This window comes from Martes martes (assembly GCF_963455335.1).
Source record: "Martes martes genome assembly, chromosome: 4".
Taxonomy (NCBI): Eukaryota; Metazoa; Chordata; class Mammalia; order Carnivora; family Mustelidae; genus Martes; species Martes martes.
In genome coordinates, this window is record NC_137891.1 from 11418392 (window position 1) to 11439848 (window position 21457).

The 21457-nt window shown below is 35.3% G+C and overlaps 1 protein-coding gene across 4 annotated transcripts in view; it reads left to right on the forward strand.

Annotated features, from left to right (window-relative positions):
- CYRIB (CYFIP related Rac1 interactor B) overlaps positions 1-21457 on the forward strand; it is a gene marked incomplete at its 5' end in the record, with an annotated part of 143744 nt that overhangs the window by 101274 nt on the left and 21013 nt on the right. For 2 of the 4 annotated variants that reach the window (XM_080800850.1, XM_080800851.1), the window contains 3 exons: positions 7882-7964; positions 14605-14726; positions 19290-19395. In XM_080800850.1, the coding sequence (XP_080656976.1) occupies positions 7892-7964; positions 14605-14726; positions 19290-19395 (301 nt within the window). Of the gene's footprint in view, positions 1-6898; positions 6972-7881; positions 7965-14604; positions 14727-19289; positions 19396-21457 lie in introns of those variants that run through there. The other 2 variants (XM_080800853.1, XM_080800852.1) reach the window with 2 other exon arrangements.

Sequence of the window (21457 nt, forward strand, 5' to 3'; positions counted from 1 at the left end):
GATATTCATATTATCTGTCACTGTTTCTCTAATTTTTTTAGTATTTCAGAAATTCTTACCTATTGCTCATAAGACTGTGGCTTTTACAGAGAGAGAGAGAGAGAGAGAGAGAATCTTCATTAATCTGACTGGGAAAACTTGCATGCTTTCTAAATTCTCAGGCCTTTTTTTTTTTTTTTTTAATTCAGTTTTCAGTTGTCAGTATTTATCTTGGTTTTTCCTCCTCCGTTCTTGAAACACTTCTAAAACTTTACAAATTTTTGTTTTCTGTATTTTCAGTCATTTGTTCATTGAGAAAATATTTATGACTACCTAGTACATCCCCAAGCATTGTTTCAGGTGCTTGGGATAGAGTGCTGTACAAAATAGAGCCCTTACCTTCTTAAAAGTTTACCTTGCAGCGGCAGACACAAATAAAGGTATAGATCTGTGTTAGATGGTGATAACCATCAGTTTGGGAATAGGAAAGAGAGATTTTACAGGTGGATTAGTCAAGGAAGCTCTCTGTGAGGTGGTCTGATTGAAGCTGTGACCTGTGAAGCACAGCTTGTCATTTGAAGGTCTGTGACACAGCATTCCAGGCTAGGGAAAAAGCAGGTCCAGAGGCTCCAAGGAGAGAGAAACCTTGCTTTGTTAGAGAAACTGCAACAGGCTACTGTGGAGAGTGGTGGGAGATGAGGCCAAAATGAGTCAGGGACAGATCATGTAGGCTTTTGTAGGACCTGGTAAGAAGTTTGGATTTTATTCTAAGTGCATGTGTAAGCCATTGCATGTTTTTCAGTAGAGAAAGGATGTGGTTGATTTATATTTTTAAGAGATTGCTTTGATTCTTGAATAAAAAGACATTGTAACAGGAAGCAGAAGTAGAAGCAGTTAGGAGGCCTTAGAAGTAATCCCAGCAAGAAATGATGGTGGTGAGAACAAGGCTGGTACAGCAGTGAAGGAGGTGAGATGGGCTGTCCTTTAAGCTAATGAGAAAAGTGTATTGAGGAGGAGAAAATGTCAGTTACGTCAGATGCTCCTGAAAGGGGAAGTAAGGTGAGGACTCGAGAATTAACTGTTGGAGTTAGCAACATGGAGGTTATTTGATGACCCTGCCAGAACAATTTTGGTGGTGTAGGGTTGGACAAAAGCCTGGTTGGAGAGGACTAAAAGACAATGTGTAAGCAACTCTTCGTAAGGAATTTTGGTGCCAAGAGAAGCAGGGAATGGGGTGGGAACTGGAAGGGGAAATGCAATCAAGGAAAGTTTTTGTTTTGTTTAGGATGGAAGAAGTAACTACGGATGCCAAAGGGAAAGGTATGGAAAAAGAACAGCCATAAAGTAGAACAGAAACTCAGAAGAATGGATTGCCCTAAATGTCAGATGAAGAACATTTCAGGAAGGAGTGAGTGATAAACTGGGTCAAAGGCTGTTAGGAGATATAAGTTGAAGTATGAAAATTGCCCTTTGGAGTTAGCCAGATGCAAGCTTTGGGGATCTTGACAGGGACTAGCTTCATCATATTGGTGGGACTAAAAGCCAGATTGGAACATATTGGAACATTGAAAGAATGGGAGGTAAAAAGTGAAAGAAATAACTACAGGCAACTTGTATGAACAGTTCTTGCTGTAAAGAGGATAGGCAAGATGGTGTACAGGAGACCTGAAGCCTTGGGTAGGAGAACCAGGTCTCTCGGGAACAGGTGCAGAGGGGCACACTGAATGGTTACTGGTGAAGAAGGGGTGGAAAGAACAGTAGATGATTCATTCTTTCTCTCTCTCTCTCTCTCTCTCTCTCTCAACAACGTAGTGAAGTCATTTCGTGCACTTGAGGATGGAAGATAGGTTGTTAGGGGTGTGAGGAGATTTAAAATAAATAAGCCTTGTGGAATGATCACCTGGTGAAGTGGGAGAGTAGATTGATTGATAGGATTGTGGGGCAGAACTGAGGATGCATTTCATGTTAGTGGCTATACATTTAAAGTAGTGGTTCTTAACTGGGGCGGTTTTGCCCCCCAGGAGGTAGTTCACAACATCAGGGGGTGTTGTTGGTTGTCACAGCTGGGTGCTGGGGTGATACCAGGTATCTAGTGGGTAGAGGCCTGGAAACTGCTCAACATCCTACAGTGCCCAGGACAGCTCCCACAACAAAGGATTATATGGTTCAAATGTTAATAATGCCAAGTTTAAGAAACCCTCATTTATAAGGAAGCTAATCGGTATATTTGAGTTTTTCTTTTTTTCTCATCCCCCACCCAGAAATAGTAAGTTTATAAACCGAATGTGAAACAAACTGACAAATAAAGTAATTCAGATTATGTTAAATATGCTGAAGGAGGAAGTTGGGTGATGTGATCGAAGATGCTAAGGTGGAGGCATCTACTGTGGATAAGGTTGGCAGACAGATTGTGTCTGAAGAGGAGGCATTGGTGGGGCCTGAAGAATGAAAAAAGGCCAGCCATGGGAGAATCTTGGGGACTAGCATTCTAGGCAGAGGAGACAGCTTTATAAAGCCCCTGAGCTCAAAAGGGTAAATGAAATAATAGCATCTCCTAGGAATTTTCTAAAAAGGGAGGAAATAGTATATTAACTGTAACGTATAGTTATGTTTCTGTTGGCTTCTATTATTCTAATTAAAGAAGCTTCTTTTCAAATGTTTTGTGGGAAAATGGTCCAATGTATTTATTGTGCCTTTTGTGCGCTCAAAAATACATTCCACAGACTCTAGGCCAGGAAGAGCAAGTTCCTTTGCAGATAACTCACCAACTTGGAAACAAACATATAACATAAGAGCTCACAATCACAAAATTTTAGCAGAAATACTGTGAACATTTGAAGTGACCTATATCTGGTTTCTGTGTGTAACATTTCTTCTTAGCTTATTTAGTAGATATTTATATTTAGTTTAATCCATTTATAATATTTAGTTTTTCAGATTGTAAAACAGTTTATTATTCTAAATTATACTATTTATTACTTACTGGTGCCTCTCAAATATAAAAAGCATTTGGCCCTAGTTTTATATAATCTTAACACTCTTTTTTTTAATCTCTTAGTGTCTTTTGTATCGCATTTATTAATCTAAAACTTAGAAATCTTACTAGTCAGAATGTTTTAGATGTCAATGACAGAAACCCACCTCAGCTAAACAGATAAAAAGAAAATTGGTTGAAATAAACTAGGATATCTTAAAACCAGAGGAAAATCTAGCAACTGAACCAAGGGAAATGGCAGCTAGAATTCAGGAACAAATGGAATTAGAAATTAGTGACTTCAGTACACTTTCTCTAGTGCATTCTGGCTTTATCCTTTGTGACAGACTGGCTTTCTCTGTGGCAGGAAATATGGCTACCACACACTCTGAAGCCTCACGTTCCTTGGGGTGTGCTACTGGAACAGATCCTCTAACATAGTCGTAGCAATAGCAGTAAATAGGTGCCAAGCATGGTTACGAAATGTTCTGCTTCTGTTAATCCATTTAATGATTTTATGAACCCTCTGCAGTGGATATTAATATTATTAATGATTTACAGATGAGGCATAGGAAAATTAAGGAACCTGGCGATAGTTGCCGGGCTTAGAAGTAAGTAGCAGAGCTGGGGTTTGAACCCAGGCAGTCTGGTACCTACCAGACCTGACAGCTACCATATTGTATTTGTTGAAATCAGGGGATGGAGAGGTTTTGTTTATTGCGGTTTTGGCTAAAGAGTTAAACTGTGCAAGACAGGGATATGGTTTTGTTTTATTCATTTATCCTTATTAAAAAGATACAATAACTGATGATATTATAACGGACTGTTTTCAGGTCTTTGCAAAATTCCCTGAGTTAATTATTTATTTAAGTAATCTCTACACCCGTCGTGGGGCTTGAACTCAAAACCCTCAGGTTAAGAGTCTCCTGCTCCTCCAACTGAGCCACCCTAACACCCTGAATTCCATGAGTTTTTGTTCAAAGAGGGACATGTAGTTTGGTTTGCCTACGTAGATCTTTCTTTCTTTCTTTCTTTTTGTTTTTTTGAAGATTTTATTTATTTATTTGACAGAGAGAGATCACAAGCAGGCAGAGAGGCAGGCAGAGAGAGAGGAGGAAGCAGGCTCCCTGCCAAGCAGGGAGCCTGATGCAGCGCTGGATCCCGGGACCCTGAGATCATGACCTGAGCCGAAGGCAGAGGCTTAACCCGCTGAGCCACCTAGGCATCCCTATGTAGATCTTTCTTGAGTGCTCTTTGGTAAAGAAACTTTCTGCGTTGTATGCAGACATACTACATTCAGTGGTTCTCAACCAGGGATGATTCTTCCTGAGAACATGTGATAATATCTTGAGTCATTTTTGGTTGTCACAACTCGTGTGCTGTATTACATATGTAGCCTCTATACATACAGGCCCAGGATATTGCTAAAGGTCCTACCGTGTGAGACAGTCCTCTCTCCACAAAAGAATTGTCCAGCCCCAGATGTTAATAGTACTGCAATTGAGAAACCTGTATTAGATAAGCTGGGCCATTTTCGAACTAAGTGTCTGTGTTTGGGATGAAGAGGTAAGAAATTCTAAATATTTGAGTACTTGTTGAGGGGATTAGGGTTACATCGAGCTAGGGTGCCTTGAAAGAAGGACCAAATAGTAGAAGAAGTTCACAGATGTGCGTATAGGGAAATGGAGCAGACAGACTTGCCCAATTTTGAGTATTTTCCTTGAGGATCTACTGTGTGCATACAAGTAAAAAGGTAAGGAAACCTAATCTCCCTTCCTCCCGTACCTGATGATGATCTCGTAAGACTAATTTTAGGATAGCATTTCAGCAATATTCTTGAAAATAAATGGGCTTTGTCATTTACTGTGATGTATGACATTGAAATTCATTAATAAGTTGAAGACTGGCTTGTATTAAAGAAGTAGAGCTATTACTGTTTTTTAAAAATAATTTTGTAATTCTAGGGTTATAGTTAAAATATCTAACATTTATCACGTGCTTTCTGTGTGCCAGACCCTGTGCTAAGTTAGTGCTTAATCTCACCGAACTTTCCTAATAACCCTTTAAAATAGTTTCTGTGGTATGTATATTTTGCTGATGAAGAAAATGAGTCCTAGAAATGTTAACTGGCATCCTCAGGGTCCGACAGCTTGTCAGCTAGAGGTTGAATTCTGGTTTGATTCCATAGAAGTACTCTCTTAACACCAAATGGTGTGCTGCCTTTTTCCTCTTAAAGATAATTTCAGTCCTCTCTTGTGCTTATTTTCCATCTGTAGTTGAAATTTTGATACCATTAGGTAATTCTTTGTATATTTGGTCTCAGTTCTTGTTAGTGAAGGAATTTTATATATGTTTAGAAACAGATATTCCATATATATGTGAAAACTTATAAATTAAAGCTGTGAAGTACTCTATTTCCAAATAGTTCCAAAGGGAAAAAACAACTCTTGAATAAATTTGGTAACCAGTTTGAGGTCTTATTTGGATGTGATGATTTTGGAAAAACAATTATAATTTCTGTGTATAAAAAAGCCTAGAATTTCAGTGGATAAGATAATTGAGATGAAATATTTCCCTTTCTTTTACTCTCAGTTTATCTGTCTGTGTAAAACGTTGTATGAAATCTTTCCAGTGAAATTCTGTGTAAGAAGGATTTTAATATCAAAAATAAGATAGATTCTGACCTCTCCCATTGGAAGAATGTTTGTTTTAAGAGAGAGGACTTTTCAGTATTTATCATTTGTGAATAAATTTTAGCATTTTCTAAGAAGTGTGTGTGTCAGTCCACCACACTTTGGCCTATAAAGCAAATAACTTACACATATACTATTACTTCCTCTTTGGGAAGCTCAGAGTCAGATACGTATGCCACTGTCCAGGGAGTAAGTAGAGGAAGGGAGGGGAATGGACAGTATAGATGCCTAGAAGTCCTAACTTTTCAGATGGTCTGTAATGGGGGTGAGTAATAAGATGTCTCCTTTCACTGATAAAAAATATTGTTACTTTTATGTTTTGTTTCATTTATATTTGCTAGCAGTTCCTTATTTGGAGAACAAAACAATTGAAACTGGAAGAAGGGAGGGTGTGGGGTGCCTGTGCGATCATAGTTTGCCTTCCCTGTAGTTAACTGCAATTTCACAGTTTAAGCGTGGTTGCCTGGATGTTCCTGACACCTCCTTCCACCTTCATCCTCACTGACTCATGGCAAATTTGGGGGCAAGATTTATGCTAATGCCTTAATTTTTACTGTTCCTCCTCTGCAAACTTACTAAGTTGTGATGATTGCTGGCTCCCTTTTGCTTGTTTGCTGTGTTAACTTTCAAGTTATATACTTTGTGTGTTTGTATATAGTTGATACTGTTGAATTATCAGTCTTTGAGTTAAATAATGAAAAATCTGATTAATTTTAGGAGTACAGAACATGTAAGAAATACTGGTTTATGTGTGGTAAAACTTTCTAAATGGGTCATCAATTGATAACTCCCTTCAGTCTTTAATGGTTAAATGTGGTTTAAATACTGTCTTCCTAGTATTCCCAATAGGGTGGAAACTATCCCTATTAAAAATAATAGTTTCAGTTTTCACTTATTTGAGAGATCTATTTTTGATGTTAATTTAAATTGAGAATATATGCCTCAAACATTTTAAAGGAGTAACACTAGCATAGTTATTAATCAAATGTAAATATTGCAAGTTATATGTAAAAATATCTTTTTTCCAATCTTGCTTTATGTAACTTTTTTGATGTGTGGAAAAGAGGGAAAGGGCTCTAAACTCAGAGCCAATGTGCTTTTGTTGTTCCAAATTTTCAATGCCAGAAGTATATAAACCTGCACCTGTTGGTAATTATGAGCAAGCCAGCCTTTGCCAAATCCCAGGCCTCTGCTTAAGATTTTTTTACTGGAACTAAATGATGTTGCCATTTTTATTTTTAGGTTTGCTGGCATGGGTAATCTCATTAAGGTGCTAACCAGGGACATAGACCACAATGCAGCACATTTTTTCTTGGACTTTGAAAGTAAGTCTCTTTAGCCCTTCACAGCTGGTGCATAATGGTAAAGGTGAAAGATGGTCACACCGCAGTGAAGGCTGGCCCGAATATTTGTTAATAAAATATGGGGATCAAACAAAGTTTGCATGATTTTTTTCTTAATCGTAGGCAAACATCACCATCATATGTATAATTCTTTAGTTTTTCATTTGCTAAAATCATGTTGAGTCTGTAGCCAGTGCTGTCCTTTCATTAGTCCATGAAGCAAGCAGCCTTATGATGAACATTCTAATAGTATGCCTTGGTGACTATGCCCAGCAATGTGTTTGCTCAGAATCCTGTGATAATCTTACAGAAAATCAGTATGGTGCTGCATATCCAGAATCAGTACTTTAAACAACTTCCACAAATTTATTAATAATCCAAATTTGGTTAGAAATATATGCTTTAATGAATGGCATACAGGAAGTAAGCTGAATATTCTGCTATGTTAAGATGAAATGCAAAGGTGAGCTGTGGCCAAAACTCTCCATATTTGGCTTTGAAATAAATCTTTGTTTCAGTGCAATATTAAACAAGATTACATGTGAATAATTCTTGATAAGAAATTTCTTTTTCAGAATACTAGCACTATTGGAATACTTAAAGAATTTTTCATTATAAGGCCATTAATGAAACTTGTCTTGGGAGAATTTTGAGAAGAATTAGACCAACAGTTGTGCCATTGTGTACAGGAAAACCACATTTCACCTCTAGGTCCTACATATCAACACCCCGAGAACCCGGTTTGCTGTCTGCCAGAGCACAGTCTGGGTAACCTGAAGGATGAATTCATGGCCTAATGAACATTTTCCCTGTTATTATTATTTTTTTTTAAATTTCAGATGTTCTTTTTTATAAAGGGATATTTTCTCTTTTCTCATTCTTGTCTTGACAGGTACCTTAACATGGGGAATCTTCTTAAAGTTTTGACATGCACAGACCTTGAGCAGGGGCCAAATTTTTTCCTTGATTTTGAAAGTGAGAAGATGATTTTATATCTATTTCTCTTTGCCTGCAGTAGACTGCGTCTGTCTTGCACTAAATGAATGTTTCTACTTTGCCATCTTTTTAACTGCTTTGCATGACTGAGCTATGAATTGTTTGAGTAAAATTTCTGGTGCCTTCTAGAACTAGAAGTCATATTTTATAGATTAAATTATGATAAAATGTTTTTACTTGAATTTTTATGAGAGAGTCTTATCTCCTAGTTGGACATTATTTTGTAATTGGAGATACTCTAATGAAAATTTTTATGAGAAAATTTTGGTGGAAAGGACAAATGCTACTTTGAGATTTGTTAATAGAAGCAATATTTGGGGGAAAATTTATAGCAGTTGAGAAAAATTGACTAGGCTTTAATTACTCTATGTATCTATTGAAGTATTTTAAATTACAAATCTGTTCATGAAGGCCATTCAAAGCTCAGTAATTTGGGCATAATATTAAAAGGTAAGTGTGAACCTTAATTATTTAATCTTTACAGATAATTAATTTGAAAAGTTAAACTCACTATATGTATGTATTTCAGGAATCCTTTTTTTTTTTTTAACTCTAAATAAAAAGAAAAATAATGGGTTCACAGACCTTTAAGTAATTTGCCTTCTGTTTGTTTTATGTTGCATGACCTATTGTAATATGGTCTAAGAGTGGCAGGTAAGTGTCATTGACCCCTGTGCATGTTGGAAAGCTTTTGCTTTTTGGCTGTCTGTATCGCTTTAGCTTATCTGGTTGTCAGATTGAGAACAATGAAATTAAATGGTTGTTTCACTGTGAATGTTGCTGTTTTAACTGATCATTATTAGAAAATTGTTAGGAAGGGGTGAAGAGATAAAAATTTTTAAGTTGTGTGATCCTATGCATTTCTATCTGAGATTAAAACATTTGATCAGATTTTTAAATTCTTAAAATTTAAGACCTTTTTGGGTTTTAAAAACAGTAAACAAATCCCTTAAAATCTGTCTCCAGATAGTCTTTGTATTTTCCATCAACTTCAGTTTATGTGATATTATATAATTCATTCTATTTTATGGATAATTTATATATTTTTTCTTTAAACTAGGACAGTTCATATGAATCAGTTTGTAGCTTATCTCTGTTTTATGGAATTATTTGTGGTCTCTGATTCTTTTTTTTTTTTTTTTTTTTTTAATTTTACTACATTCCTAGAAATGTACTGTTAACAGTTTGGGTCCTGTGTACAGGCTAGCAAAGAAAAGTAATGTGAATATCAGGACCATATTAAATTGTTGGGTTTTTAGGGGAAGATGTTATTAAATGAATATTAGTTTTCTTGACCCTTCTCAACAATTTAACAGTGCCATTTAAGTGCATGTTTGGCATGAATTTTAATCAGCTTGGGGATGTTAAGCAAATTGCTGATTTGAAGATTATTCTTTCAGATGAGGCAACTTACGTTAGAGCTGTATTTTAGTTTATTTGCATCTGTTTCAAACTGGTCTTGTATATTTTTCTGCTATTCTGTCTCCTTTTTATTCTGTCTCAAATTCCTTACATTTGCAGAATCTTGGCTTTGATACAGTCAAGATCTTGTTCAAGACTTGGCACTTGATCTTTTTATAAACCTAGCATCATGTTGTGGTCAAGTGAGAAGCATGAATTCACTGCAGTATTTTAAGTATTATTTCGTCTTGATTTTACAGTCTTTGGGGGTTTGAACCATTATCCTTAAAATTTAAATAGCTAATTTAGTGACAGGAATAGGTTAAAATTGCTACCAACACCAATAACCAGTAATCAAGAACTATATATGAAGTGTTAACTAAAGACAGATGTAAAGTAAAATGTATTTGTTGCCCTTATCAGCCAATGTAGAACTTTTAGTTTGACACTTGATATACTGTATACTTGGCCAGAGTTTGCCTGTTGTTACTTCTTATCTAGGTTTTTAAATGTTTTCTTTTGATTCTAACATTGAGTTCTCTTAACCACTTTTATCTTTGATCTGTTGCATATTCCCATTTGTAAAAGTTTATCTTATCATTAGACTATTTCAGTGACTTTAGCCCAACGCATGGGTCTTGTCTTCAACAGCTTCATAGCAGACTAGGAATTGTCAATATAGTTGATTTGCCAGTTCCTTGTGATTACTGAGAATAAAGCCACATTCTTTTTTTAAGTAGCATATTTCATACTGCATTGTTCGTTTCTGGTTGAACAATAATAATTCAGGTTACCAGAGTAATTTGGCTTTACTATTCGATCATTTATAGTGATTAAATCTAGATCACTGTGTCTCCGTGATTGGGCAGCTAGAGCAATAATTCCATACAGATAGATATACTGGCATTTTGTATCATGTTGTATACAAATTAAGTATTTTTATGCATATAAAACATGATCTAATGGAATCCTGTAGTTTACAGATTGAAGATGTCTTTAAATCATGATTCGCTTGTTTACATGCATGCACATACATGGTTTTTCAGTTCAGTTAACAAACGTCTGTAGCTTGCCTCCTGTATGCCAACCAGTAGATAGACGCTGGGGATTCAGAGATAACAAAGATACAACCCCTGCCTTTTGGGAGTTCTCAATATAGTAAGATAGAAACACAAACTAATTTCCTTTACATCCTTTACCATTCAAGGTATAGATCACAGGGGATTAACTCGACCTAGCAGTGAGTAGATGGGATATCTTGGAAGACTTTCTGATGGTAACCTTTGAATTGTGTTCTGGAGGGTGAGTTAGAATGTTTCAGGGTAAGTTAGTGAAGGACATTGTTAGGAAGAAGGAACAGCATCTACAAAGGCCTTAAGGCATGAAGTAACATTCTGTGTTAAATGAAATATACTGTTACTACTCTTGAGGTGAACTAGAAAGAGGGTCTTTTTAAAATTATAACTATATAATAAGATTTTATTTAAGAATAATGGTTCAACTAGGATATAAGCCCAGAATTGCCCCCATAAAATTTGGCAGCAGTTATGCTAATGGCAGCATATAAAAAGCACTGAATTGGGGGCAGTATAGCCTCTTCTAGTTTTTTTTTGGAATTTCTTATTTAATAATGACATAGCTCATTCTAATGACACATCTTTAGCCTGAGTAACTATTGTATCTGTTAGTCCATTAAATTGTGGTTCTTAGGAGAATAGGGACTTCTATTTATTTTTATGTCCCTTTCCATCCTTCACATAGTGCTCTCTAAATGTTAGAAGTTCAGTATCTGTTAGTTAACTTGACTTAACTTATCTCAAGGTAGACCAAAATAGGAGAGTAAATAAAGGTGGTTGTTTGTAAATGAGGAATGGAATCTTACTTTCTCTGATTCTTTGTTAAAGTGCCTTTCCATTTAATCATACATTTCCTCTAATTCTTGTGTCGTTTGTGTCACTTGTCCCCTGCAATCTTGTAAAACTATTGAAATCTACTCTTTTAGTCTAATTTTATTTTCCTATTTTACTTCTTGCATATTTTCAGTTGCTTTTGCCCTCCCTATACTTTGAAATATCTTTATTCTGGTGGCATTTTCTTATATTTATCTTTCTGAAATGATGAAGGATTATATTCATACAGAGATGAAAATGCATAATAGTTTACTTTAACTCATGATGGAAGTGCATTTGTGTCTCTACCTTCTCATTCATTCACCAAATAATTTGTTACAGAAAATCTGCTTGGGACTGAGTTCACATCCTGTTCGGTGTATGTGCTATACACTGAGGTTCCTGCTTCAATGTAACTTAGGGAGATAGATCATAAATATTTACTGAATGAGTGAATGCAGGACTAAAGCATAATGACCCCTTATCACAATTAGTTTTTATGAGACTGGCTTTCTGACTTTTTTTTTTGTAGCTGATCTTTGCCCCCTTTTGTATTTTGTATAAAATTGTATAAAATTCAGATTGAATTTTAGCAATTATTTTTGGTGACTCTTTAATAGGAAACCAGTATGAAATTACAATATTTAATTTTATCTTCAAATAATAAGAGCAACTGAAACATGCCTTAATTTCCCTTGAACAGCTATTAAAACTAAGCTTGATGAATAATCACTACTACTCTAAGTAGTAGATACTTTATTTTGCATTCAAATGAATGTCCTTTTGTCAGCTGGTTAAGTGATAGTTTTTTCTTCAAGTAATAAAATTTTTCATTCTTTGCCATGAAAAATCAAAGTGACAAGTCTTGGTTGCATTATATGATACCATTTTTTGAAAAAAATGCTTTATTTTATAGTCTTTCTCCCTCCCTAGTATTTCACCCTTTTGCATGACTTGCTCTCAGTAAAGTAGTGCTTATTACCTGTCTGCTACTTTCTGTTTGTCTTCATTTCTACAGCAGTCTTCAGCAGCTTTCAAAATTATAAATGTGACTTTCCTGTGACAGTCTAAAAAATGTTTAATCAGTGTGGTGCTGGGTATTTTTTCCACCCTTGGGGGGAACTGGAATCTTCTCCTTTATTTTTAAATTTCTTGGTACTTACTAAACTTCTGATCATTATTAACCACTTCCAAGGTCTACTTAAATCTACTTAATGATGTTTCTTTTGTATGTAAGTCTCAGTGTCACATTTTTCTGTTAACAGCTAGTCACCACACCAAAAATACAGTTTAGTATTTCCAAACTTCACAAGTATTTTTTGATATATAACAGTCAAAATATTGTCCTTTGTCATGAATTCCCACTTCATGAATTAGAACTATGATATGTGTCTCCTATTGATGTTATGTCTGTAGTTTCACAATTCCATATGAAAAAGTATAAAACTGCTGTTTTGCATGTTAAAAAAGTATTTTTCTCTATTGCATCTGGTGTAAGTATAAAAATTATGAGGTGTACCTTTTTTTTTAGTGTGTGTCTTACTATTAAATTGGAGAATATGGTCTAGCTAAATATGAGAAATTATTACTGCTAAATGACAAATCCTGATTTTTAAGAAATCATTTAGCTCCAATATAAATATTTACTTCTAGTAATATATGTTACAGCTTTGGATACAGAGTATTTTTAATTTGGCTCCTCTTGTGTAATTATTTTGTCACAGTATTTTTATTAAAAAAGTAGATGGTTTCTGAAAGATTCAGAAAATAAGGGAACAGATACAAGAACACAAATTCTTAAGTGGGCTTTACACATGAATGTTATTGTTGCCATAGTACTGTTTAAGTATGTTGAAGTTAAAATTTGGTACCCTGTTGATTTTTTTAAAAACTGGAATATTTTTTACTAGTTTGCAGCTTTAATAGATGGAATTGAATTATGACTTGCCCCATGTGCAAAATAAAGTTACAGTTCTTAGGCATCTGGACTCCTAGTTTCATGTGTGAACTAAGTTTCTTTAAATTTTCTAAGGAAAGAAATATATTTTATATTTGTGGGAAGGTAAAGTGGGTGCAGAAAAGTCTAAGTACTAGTTTTATATGATTGGTAGACAAAGTGATTTATGAGAAATGTTCTCAATTCATATTATCAATTTGGTCTTCTTCCCCTGACTCCATAAGAAAAATTTTTGTGTGGAGGAATTTAGCCAACACAGTTCCTCTCTAAAACATGAGGATGATCATAACGTTTATAATTTTTAGTGTTTTATGCCTTATCTGTAGCATCAAATGTGGTCTAAATGGAAAGATTTATGAAAAACTCCCATTTCACACAGATTGCCCATTTTTCTCAAAAAAAAAAAAAAGAATTATATTAAATAAAAACGATTTAGCCTTAGAGAAACAAATGACCAAGTTATTAAAAACAGGGTTTCTGCTACCTCAAATTTAGGAGAGAGAAATCCATATTTAGTCATCTGTTAGCATATGCTCTGTGACTAACACCACAGGTGGTAGAAATGCCCATATGTTTGTGTTCCTGATTGTGCTTTTTATGACTATAATTCTCCCTTCATTTTTCTCTCTGTCCCAAAGTGTGCGGGGAACCCGTTTTTGCTTTAGTATTTCAGAATTTCAGAGACAGTGTTATAGCTGCAGGTATCTGGTTTTCAGCAGCCTAGCCATTCTGAAACAGTGTCATAATTTGAACTCCTCTGCACAGGAGTTTTGACCTTGTGCTCATCAGCAGAGAAGTTCATTGGCACAAAATTCAAAGTGGTCCCTAGGAAAGGGGAACGTCTAACAACTATTATTTTAAGATAGTTTTTAATTTATTATATTGACACTCAATCACTAAAATGAACTTTCTAGGAAAATAAAGTAGTTTCAATTTTAAACCATAGGTGAACAAGATATATTAGTAGGCTTTCCATTTCTGTTGCATTAAAATAAATCATTATTCATGCATTTACAGTCATTACTGGTAATGGTTACTATAGTAGTAAAAGTGATTATTACCACTATCACAATTTGAACTTTGAATTAAAATTCTCAAGTTCATTTAATATACCAAGTCATGGTTTGTAGCTTAAGATAAATAGAAATGTTTGACGGTCCCTTGCTCCTTGTGTATTTACAAACTTGAGGCTAGCTATTCAAATGTTGTTGAAGTATGGAAAAATTATCAATTTTTTCTGAGAAGTTCAAAGTTAACATTGAATAAGATGTGAGCCATCTTTAGAAATTGAGACTGTTCATTGCTTAGAGTTACACCTTTATTAAAAAAAATCATGTGACTGTAAATTTTTTTGTGCTTTCCTGCTATTTAGATGCCCAGCCTACAGAGTCTGAGAAGGAAATTTATAATCAGGTGAATGTAGTATTAAAAGATGCAGAAGGTATCTTGGAGGATTTGCAATCATATAGAGGAGCTGGCCATGAAATACGAGAGGTAAAGATGTTTAAACATTTTCCAATAAACTAAAATTCTCTGTGTCCCTCTTCTTAAGCTCTTTTGTACATACCTGTGAATTCTCTGTTGCATATTAAGAATTACACTTAAAGAATGATCACTTGGACTATTTCAGATGTGGTTTTAGTGATACAAGGGTAAAAGGAAAACGGTGTTCTGAATATGAATTTATGTATGTTGAATATGTAATTTATGTATGTTGGAGAAAATTTTATTTATTTTTTGGTTGCTCTCACATCTGAAATTTAGAGTATCCATGGGGGATGATTTACATTATTTATTTATTTATTTATACATACATACATACTTTTGGGGCGGAGAAGAGAACGTAACTTTCTGTGGCCTTTTGTCCTGCTAGTCTTATTTTTTTTCCACTCCTCCTATGCTTCCCGGGAGAAGGCTGCTGTCATCCTTGTGGTCTGGACTCCCCCAGCTGTCTGATGACTTTACACCATGGAGCAAATATCTGGTGTGGTTTCCTCAATTATCTTCTCCTGAGCCTCTGAACTCATCCAGGTTTCTAACTACCTCTTATTCCACTTCTTCTGTTTTTCAGAAAAAGCTGTATCTCTACTTGTTACCAAGACTAATGTCTCTACCTTTGTTCTGGATCCTCCTCTGGAACTTTGCTCTTTTAATTATTCCTTCTCTTAATTACATCTTCTATGTTTTTTCTTCTGTTGGCTTCTTCCCCTCAGAATATACACATACTCGGGTGTCCTCTACCACCCAAAGAAACACCCTCGCCTCTGGACCTCTTTCTCATGACGCATTTCTTAAGGGCATCGTCCTGTTTCTTCATTTTTTCCCACCCTTCTGCTTCTTCTATTCTTCTGTATAACTAACAGTGCAGAGGTTGTCAAGGAGCAGTCTGTTGGTTTTATGGTCCACATCTAGCTCCATTCCTCTAATGACATTTGTAGTGTTAATGAAGGCAGAATTAAGTGTAGGTACCAGAAGATGATTCAAGACGATTTAGTTTGGACCAAGGGGCCACAGGTTTTGGTGATTGACTGGATGTTTAATATAAGGGAGAAGGGGGGTTAATGATTCCAGGGTTTCTGGTTTAGATTAGCCATTGGTGATATCATGAGCTGAGGGAAATTATAGATATTGTGAATTCCAATTTTTTTTTTTTTAACCTCTCCTGGCTTGGGCTGTTTGTTTCTTGAATGTCTTACACATGTACACTTTCCTTCCTTCACATCCCAGTAATTACTTACCTCTTACTGTCTTGCCCCAGTGCTTTGTACACATTTCTTTTATGGTAACTATCATTTAAAAAAAAATTATTGAGATTTAATGTTGATAACTCCACCCCACCTCCAGCTTGAGGAGGAGGGTAAACCTGGTTTCTTACTAATTTGTGTGTCATCAGCACCTAAAACAGTGTTTAGGAAGCACTTAGTAACTGTCGAAGAAATAAATACAAGAGCTTAGACGAATCTTGCCGATATCATTAGCTTAAGTGAAACCTTTAGATTTCAGTAAATAAAGGTGTGTAACCATTTCTGTGAAATTCAAATCCTAAACATTTAAACATAATTTGAAAAATCCAAACATTTGTAGAAATGGAAGATTTTAATGATTAAACAGGATCTTAATTAACTAATTGACAAATTCTTTTCCTGTAGGTCACAGCAATTGACAGTTTGTTCTAAAAGTGTTTTAGTGTCTTCATATTGATTACCAGTGCTACAAATTATTTTTAATTGTTCAGTATTATATCATTAAATTTTTTAAAGTTTTATGGTTGAATTCTGATCAGCTGGTTACAGTTGTTTCCCATAAGCAATAAAGAAAAAAACTATAGAGATACAGACTTTTATCTGTTTTTAAGGTTAGAGCCCTTAGGATTTTTTTTTTTTTTAACTTAACCAAGTGAAGGGTTACTCTCCTTCTTCGTGGGAAGGCTCACTACAGTCTTTATATTGACTTAATGAAATGCATATATTAATCGAATGTAGTTGTCATCTTCTAAAAGACAGTAAAATGATGGAAACCTTTAGGAGTCATTTCAAAGAGGACTTAGGGAACTGTGAAACTAGGAATTTTAGAGGCAGTGACCAAAGGTTGGAGTACCGTAGGACCCTGTGGTCACCCAGTTTAGCGCCGTCACCATAATCAGTGCACTCGTGGCATTCCGTGGTTGGTCGTGCAGGCAAGTAAATACGTGTCGCAAAGTCAAAGTTTACATAGAAAAATAACACTAAAAGGAAAGGGGAGAATCACAAGAGATAGTAAGAGATTCACCTTACCAGGCTACCTATTAAGGTACCTTCATTAATTCTTTGGTAAAGGAATTAAGGACCGAGAAATAGGTAAATAAAATAGATAAAAAATATGTAAGCTAGAAAACTTAAAACAACATTTAAATCTGTAGATTAAGGTAAGTATGTAACTATTCAAGCATTTGAAGAAACTTTCACTGAGGAATGCATATTGATGTCTGGGTTGAACTCTATAAGCAGAAATATTATATTTCAGAATAATATGAAAACAATTTAAGAAAGGAAGGTACAAATAAAAGCTGATTATATACAAATATACAGAGAACAGATACTACTACAGTAACTGTCAATAGAAAGACTTAACTAAACTTGGTAGAACTACTATTCTACCTATGAAAAAGCACAGACAATAGAAATAAAGTGTTCAGATTTACTAATAAATGCATATCACTGTCAAGCAGTTTTACTATATACGATAATTGTTATAAGTTCAATATTGGTTGGTTTATGAAGGTAGTAGTTTTAATGCAGGTGCTATTTATAAATAATGGTTTCCTTTTTGGAGGTCCGTTTGGCCAGTCGTAAAATGAGATCTATAAAATTTTTTGTACTTCTGTACCAGATTACATTTTAGAAAATATTCTCCGAAACAGTATCATTCAAGAGCAAGGTAAATGTACAAACCTGTGCTGTGGATGTGGAATTACTTATATTTTTGTTTAAGTAATATTTTAGTAAACATGACTGAAATAGAATAAAATTTGATTTAATACAGAATCTGTTAAATAAACAAAGCTTATTCTGTAGGATAGGCCACTGGTGAGGGAAATAAGAACACTCAGCTACTGTTTTGATGAATCTATACGAGTTGTAACATTTTTGGAGCTGGGAGTTAACATATCTGCTCCATGACAGTCTCACCACTGACCTATACTAAGTGTCCTTTGCATGTTGGGCTGTCTGGGTGCTGTACCAAAAATGTCGCCTAATGCAGTGAAACTGGTGTGAAAGGAAAAGGAATCACAATTACAGTGAGAACCATAACATGTTATCATAAAAGAGCAGCTAGTGTCCCAGTCTAAATGCAGGCAGGGCAGGGTCAGGGAAGCAGTTAACTCACTCAGTTGTGAAAGTTAGGTATGTTTGCCAGACCATTTTGATATTATGAGAATGAGTTCTTATTTTGAAAATAATTCTTAGATCTTGCAAGAAAAGTTGGATATGCTCCTCAAGAAAATTTTAATTTTTATCTGTTTGGTTATTTCCTGAATAATAAACAGATTTTTACCACTTGATATAAAACATTGCTGAGATTGGGGCTTGAGGCTAAAAGAACTTTTCGTATTTGTCAGGATAGTATCACAGTCCCTTTGAAATATTCATATTAATGTGAAAGAAGGATTGTTACATGTAATGTCAGATTTTCTTTAATATTAAAATTCTAGGTCGTGACATAAATGGGATTCACTTCAGAATCCTACTGTGTTTGAATATAATTCAAAAGCATTTTATATAGGGGCACCTGGGTGGCCCAGTTGGTTGAACATCTGATTTAGGCTCAGGTCGTCTCGGGCGGGATCTTGGGGTCCTGGACTTTTGGAGTCCTGGGATCCAGCCCCACCAGGGCTCCCTGTTGATGGGGAAACTGCTTGTACCTCTCCCTCTGACTCCCCCTCCCCTGCTCATGCTTTTACCTGTCTCTCAAATAGATCTTTAAAAAAAAAAGTTTTATGTAAAAAAAATCAAAATTTTCATGTAGTGGAAAGCTTATAAGGCGCATTGTGTAAATAATACATAGCCCATTTGTTTAGTTTGTAGCTTATTTATTCAGAGTATTCCCTAAATCTGTCTGGTTTCAATTTTATTTTGCTTTCTTGTTTTTCAGTTTAGTGTGGATGGAGTCAGAGTACTAGTTGCCTTTGGAAAATCTAAACATGTCGATACCTCCTGATAATGTTTATAAGAAGGACCCCCCAGACACTCCGTCATTTTGGTTATGAGTTTCAACTTTCAGATAGCATGTTTAGCTTATTTGAAAATGTTAGAGAAAACAAACCAGATGGTTGAAAAAAAGCCTTAAGTTCAATAAAAGAGTAAGAAAAGCAAAAGAAAGATAAAAGCAAGAAAATACCTTTCTTTGGGAGTGACCCCTCCATGGTCACAAAAGATTGCTTAGTGGTCTGAAAGGCAGGTCATATTTTATCAAGTATACCAGGGTTTCCTGTGTTTGCCGAAACCTATATTTTAATGTAAAAATAATACTGTTTTGATTTTTAAAACTCTAACTATTTTTATTCTTTGGATTTTGAAGGCAATCCAGCATCCAGCAGATGAGAAGTTGCAAGAGAAGGCTTGGGGTGCAGTTGTCCCACTAGTAGGCAAATTAAAGACATTTTATGAATTTTCTCAGAGGTTAGGTAAGTTGAAAGTTTCATAATTATGACTTCCCTAGTGAAAAAGACATTTATTGATAAGGAATTAATGTAGAGTATTTTATATTCACCTTGCTAAATTTATATGCTACATAGGTACAGCAATCTTGTTAGACTGTAAGATTACAGCATAATTGTATCATCCCTATCAATGTAGGTCTTTAAATTATTTAGACCATTTCCCCCAATAAATTATAACTTCCACAAGGAAATGCCTGATTTTTGTTATTTATTTATTTATTTACTTACTTATTTGTTTATTTTAGCCTAAAGGGTCCTAGAAACACGTACTAGAATTTCTTCCCACCTCTACAGCACATCCTGTCCCATATGTGGGAACTAATCATCAGGCCCTTGGGTTATTTAGATTTTTGTGTCCTTGAAAATAATTGCTGATTATGGTCAGTTCATGTATCTAAAATGGTACAAGATGAGAAATAGTGAGTTGATGATGTGCCCAAAATTATCTGGGGAGTTATTAAAACAAAAAGCATTCAAAACCATTTGCTTTTTCCCTGGCATGGGAAAAATTACTCAAAGATCAGAATTATACCTTCTGTACAGTGAGTAAGCAGAATTGGAATTCCCTTTCTGTTAAAGGAGGAGGAAGAGCAGGTAAGATTTAGGTAGTTAGCTGTTAGAGTAATTTGGAAGACATAAGTTGCCAGGTTTTAGAAATTGGTAATTACTTGAGTTCTGTGTTTTGTTGTTTATTGGTTTGTTTTTAAGTCTCTAGATGCCTTGGAAAAATAATTAGCTTGGGCAGTTGATTGGTATTGGCTGGAGCGATCTCTGTGGCAAAGCATCTCTGTGTCCATTGGTGTAGGGCCTAAATTTTCTAGTTTGCAGTAGGTCACTGTCACTTCCTAGTTTTTTCTGTCGCTCTCCATAACCTTCATATTAGCTACTAGGCCACTTGGGTCGGCAACCTACTTGAAAGCTGAAGTTCAGTTTTTTTAAAATGCCTACATTTTTTAAAAACTAAGAGAACTGCTCTTTTTCCTTAGATGAAGGACAGACTGTTAAAGGTACAGATTATTGAGATAGAAGTATTGTTACAAATTATCCTTTTCTTACTAGAAGTAAGAATTGTAGCTTATTACTTCAACAGGACAGTCAGTTCTTTCACATTGCCAACCTTTTGATCAAGTATCTCTGTAATCTGTAGTTTTGTAGCCTCATTGGACTAAAGTGTTTTAATTGTGGTTGCCATCTTGACTCCTTCATATTTAGAGTGTTTGTTGTGCTGCTAGTTCCTGGCTGCATTTGAAGTTATATTGCTTTGGATGGTGTTCAGGCCTACTCAGACTCATCTTGGTCTCTTAGCATTTGCCAGTTAGAAAAGAATAATTGTAAAATAGGCCAAACCAGTCAGGCTTACATGTTTCCTCATGTTTTAACTATCGGAATTAAATCAGGCTAGTGGTGTGTGTTCCATTTCAGCGGAGTGTATTATAACATAGGTAATAGCAAGAAGCTATCGTTTTTCATACTGTCATGTGGGAGCCTGGGACTTTGATTACTCTAGGGACTTCTGTAAAGCTATAAGGAAAGTACAAATTTAATATAGGACAGTTTACTCCTCATCTCTTCCCCAGTAACCTGGTTAATAATGTTTCCAGGTTCTTTGTAGACAGTAACATATCCTTGTTTACATACGATAGGAGCTCACTGTTTCTTGAGTGAGTGAGGGTGAATTAATGAATACACACATCTGGGGGTTCCTGGGTGGCTCAGTCATTAAGCGTCTGCCTTGGGTTCAGGTCATAATCCCAGGGTCCTTGGGATCGAACCCCTTATCAGGCTTTCTGCTCAGTGGGAAGTCTGCTGCTCCCTCTGCTTGTGATATCTCCTTCTCTCTCTCTCTCTGTGTCAAATAAATAAATAAAATCTTTTAAAAAAAATGAATACACACATTTGATGTATCAGATATGTATTGGGTATTTAGGAGAAGCAATAATACGGATTTTAGGCTTTGGAGGCATAGCTTCCTATTTGAAATCTGGTGTTTGCCATGTATTAGTTGTGTGGTCTTGACCATATGACT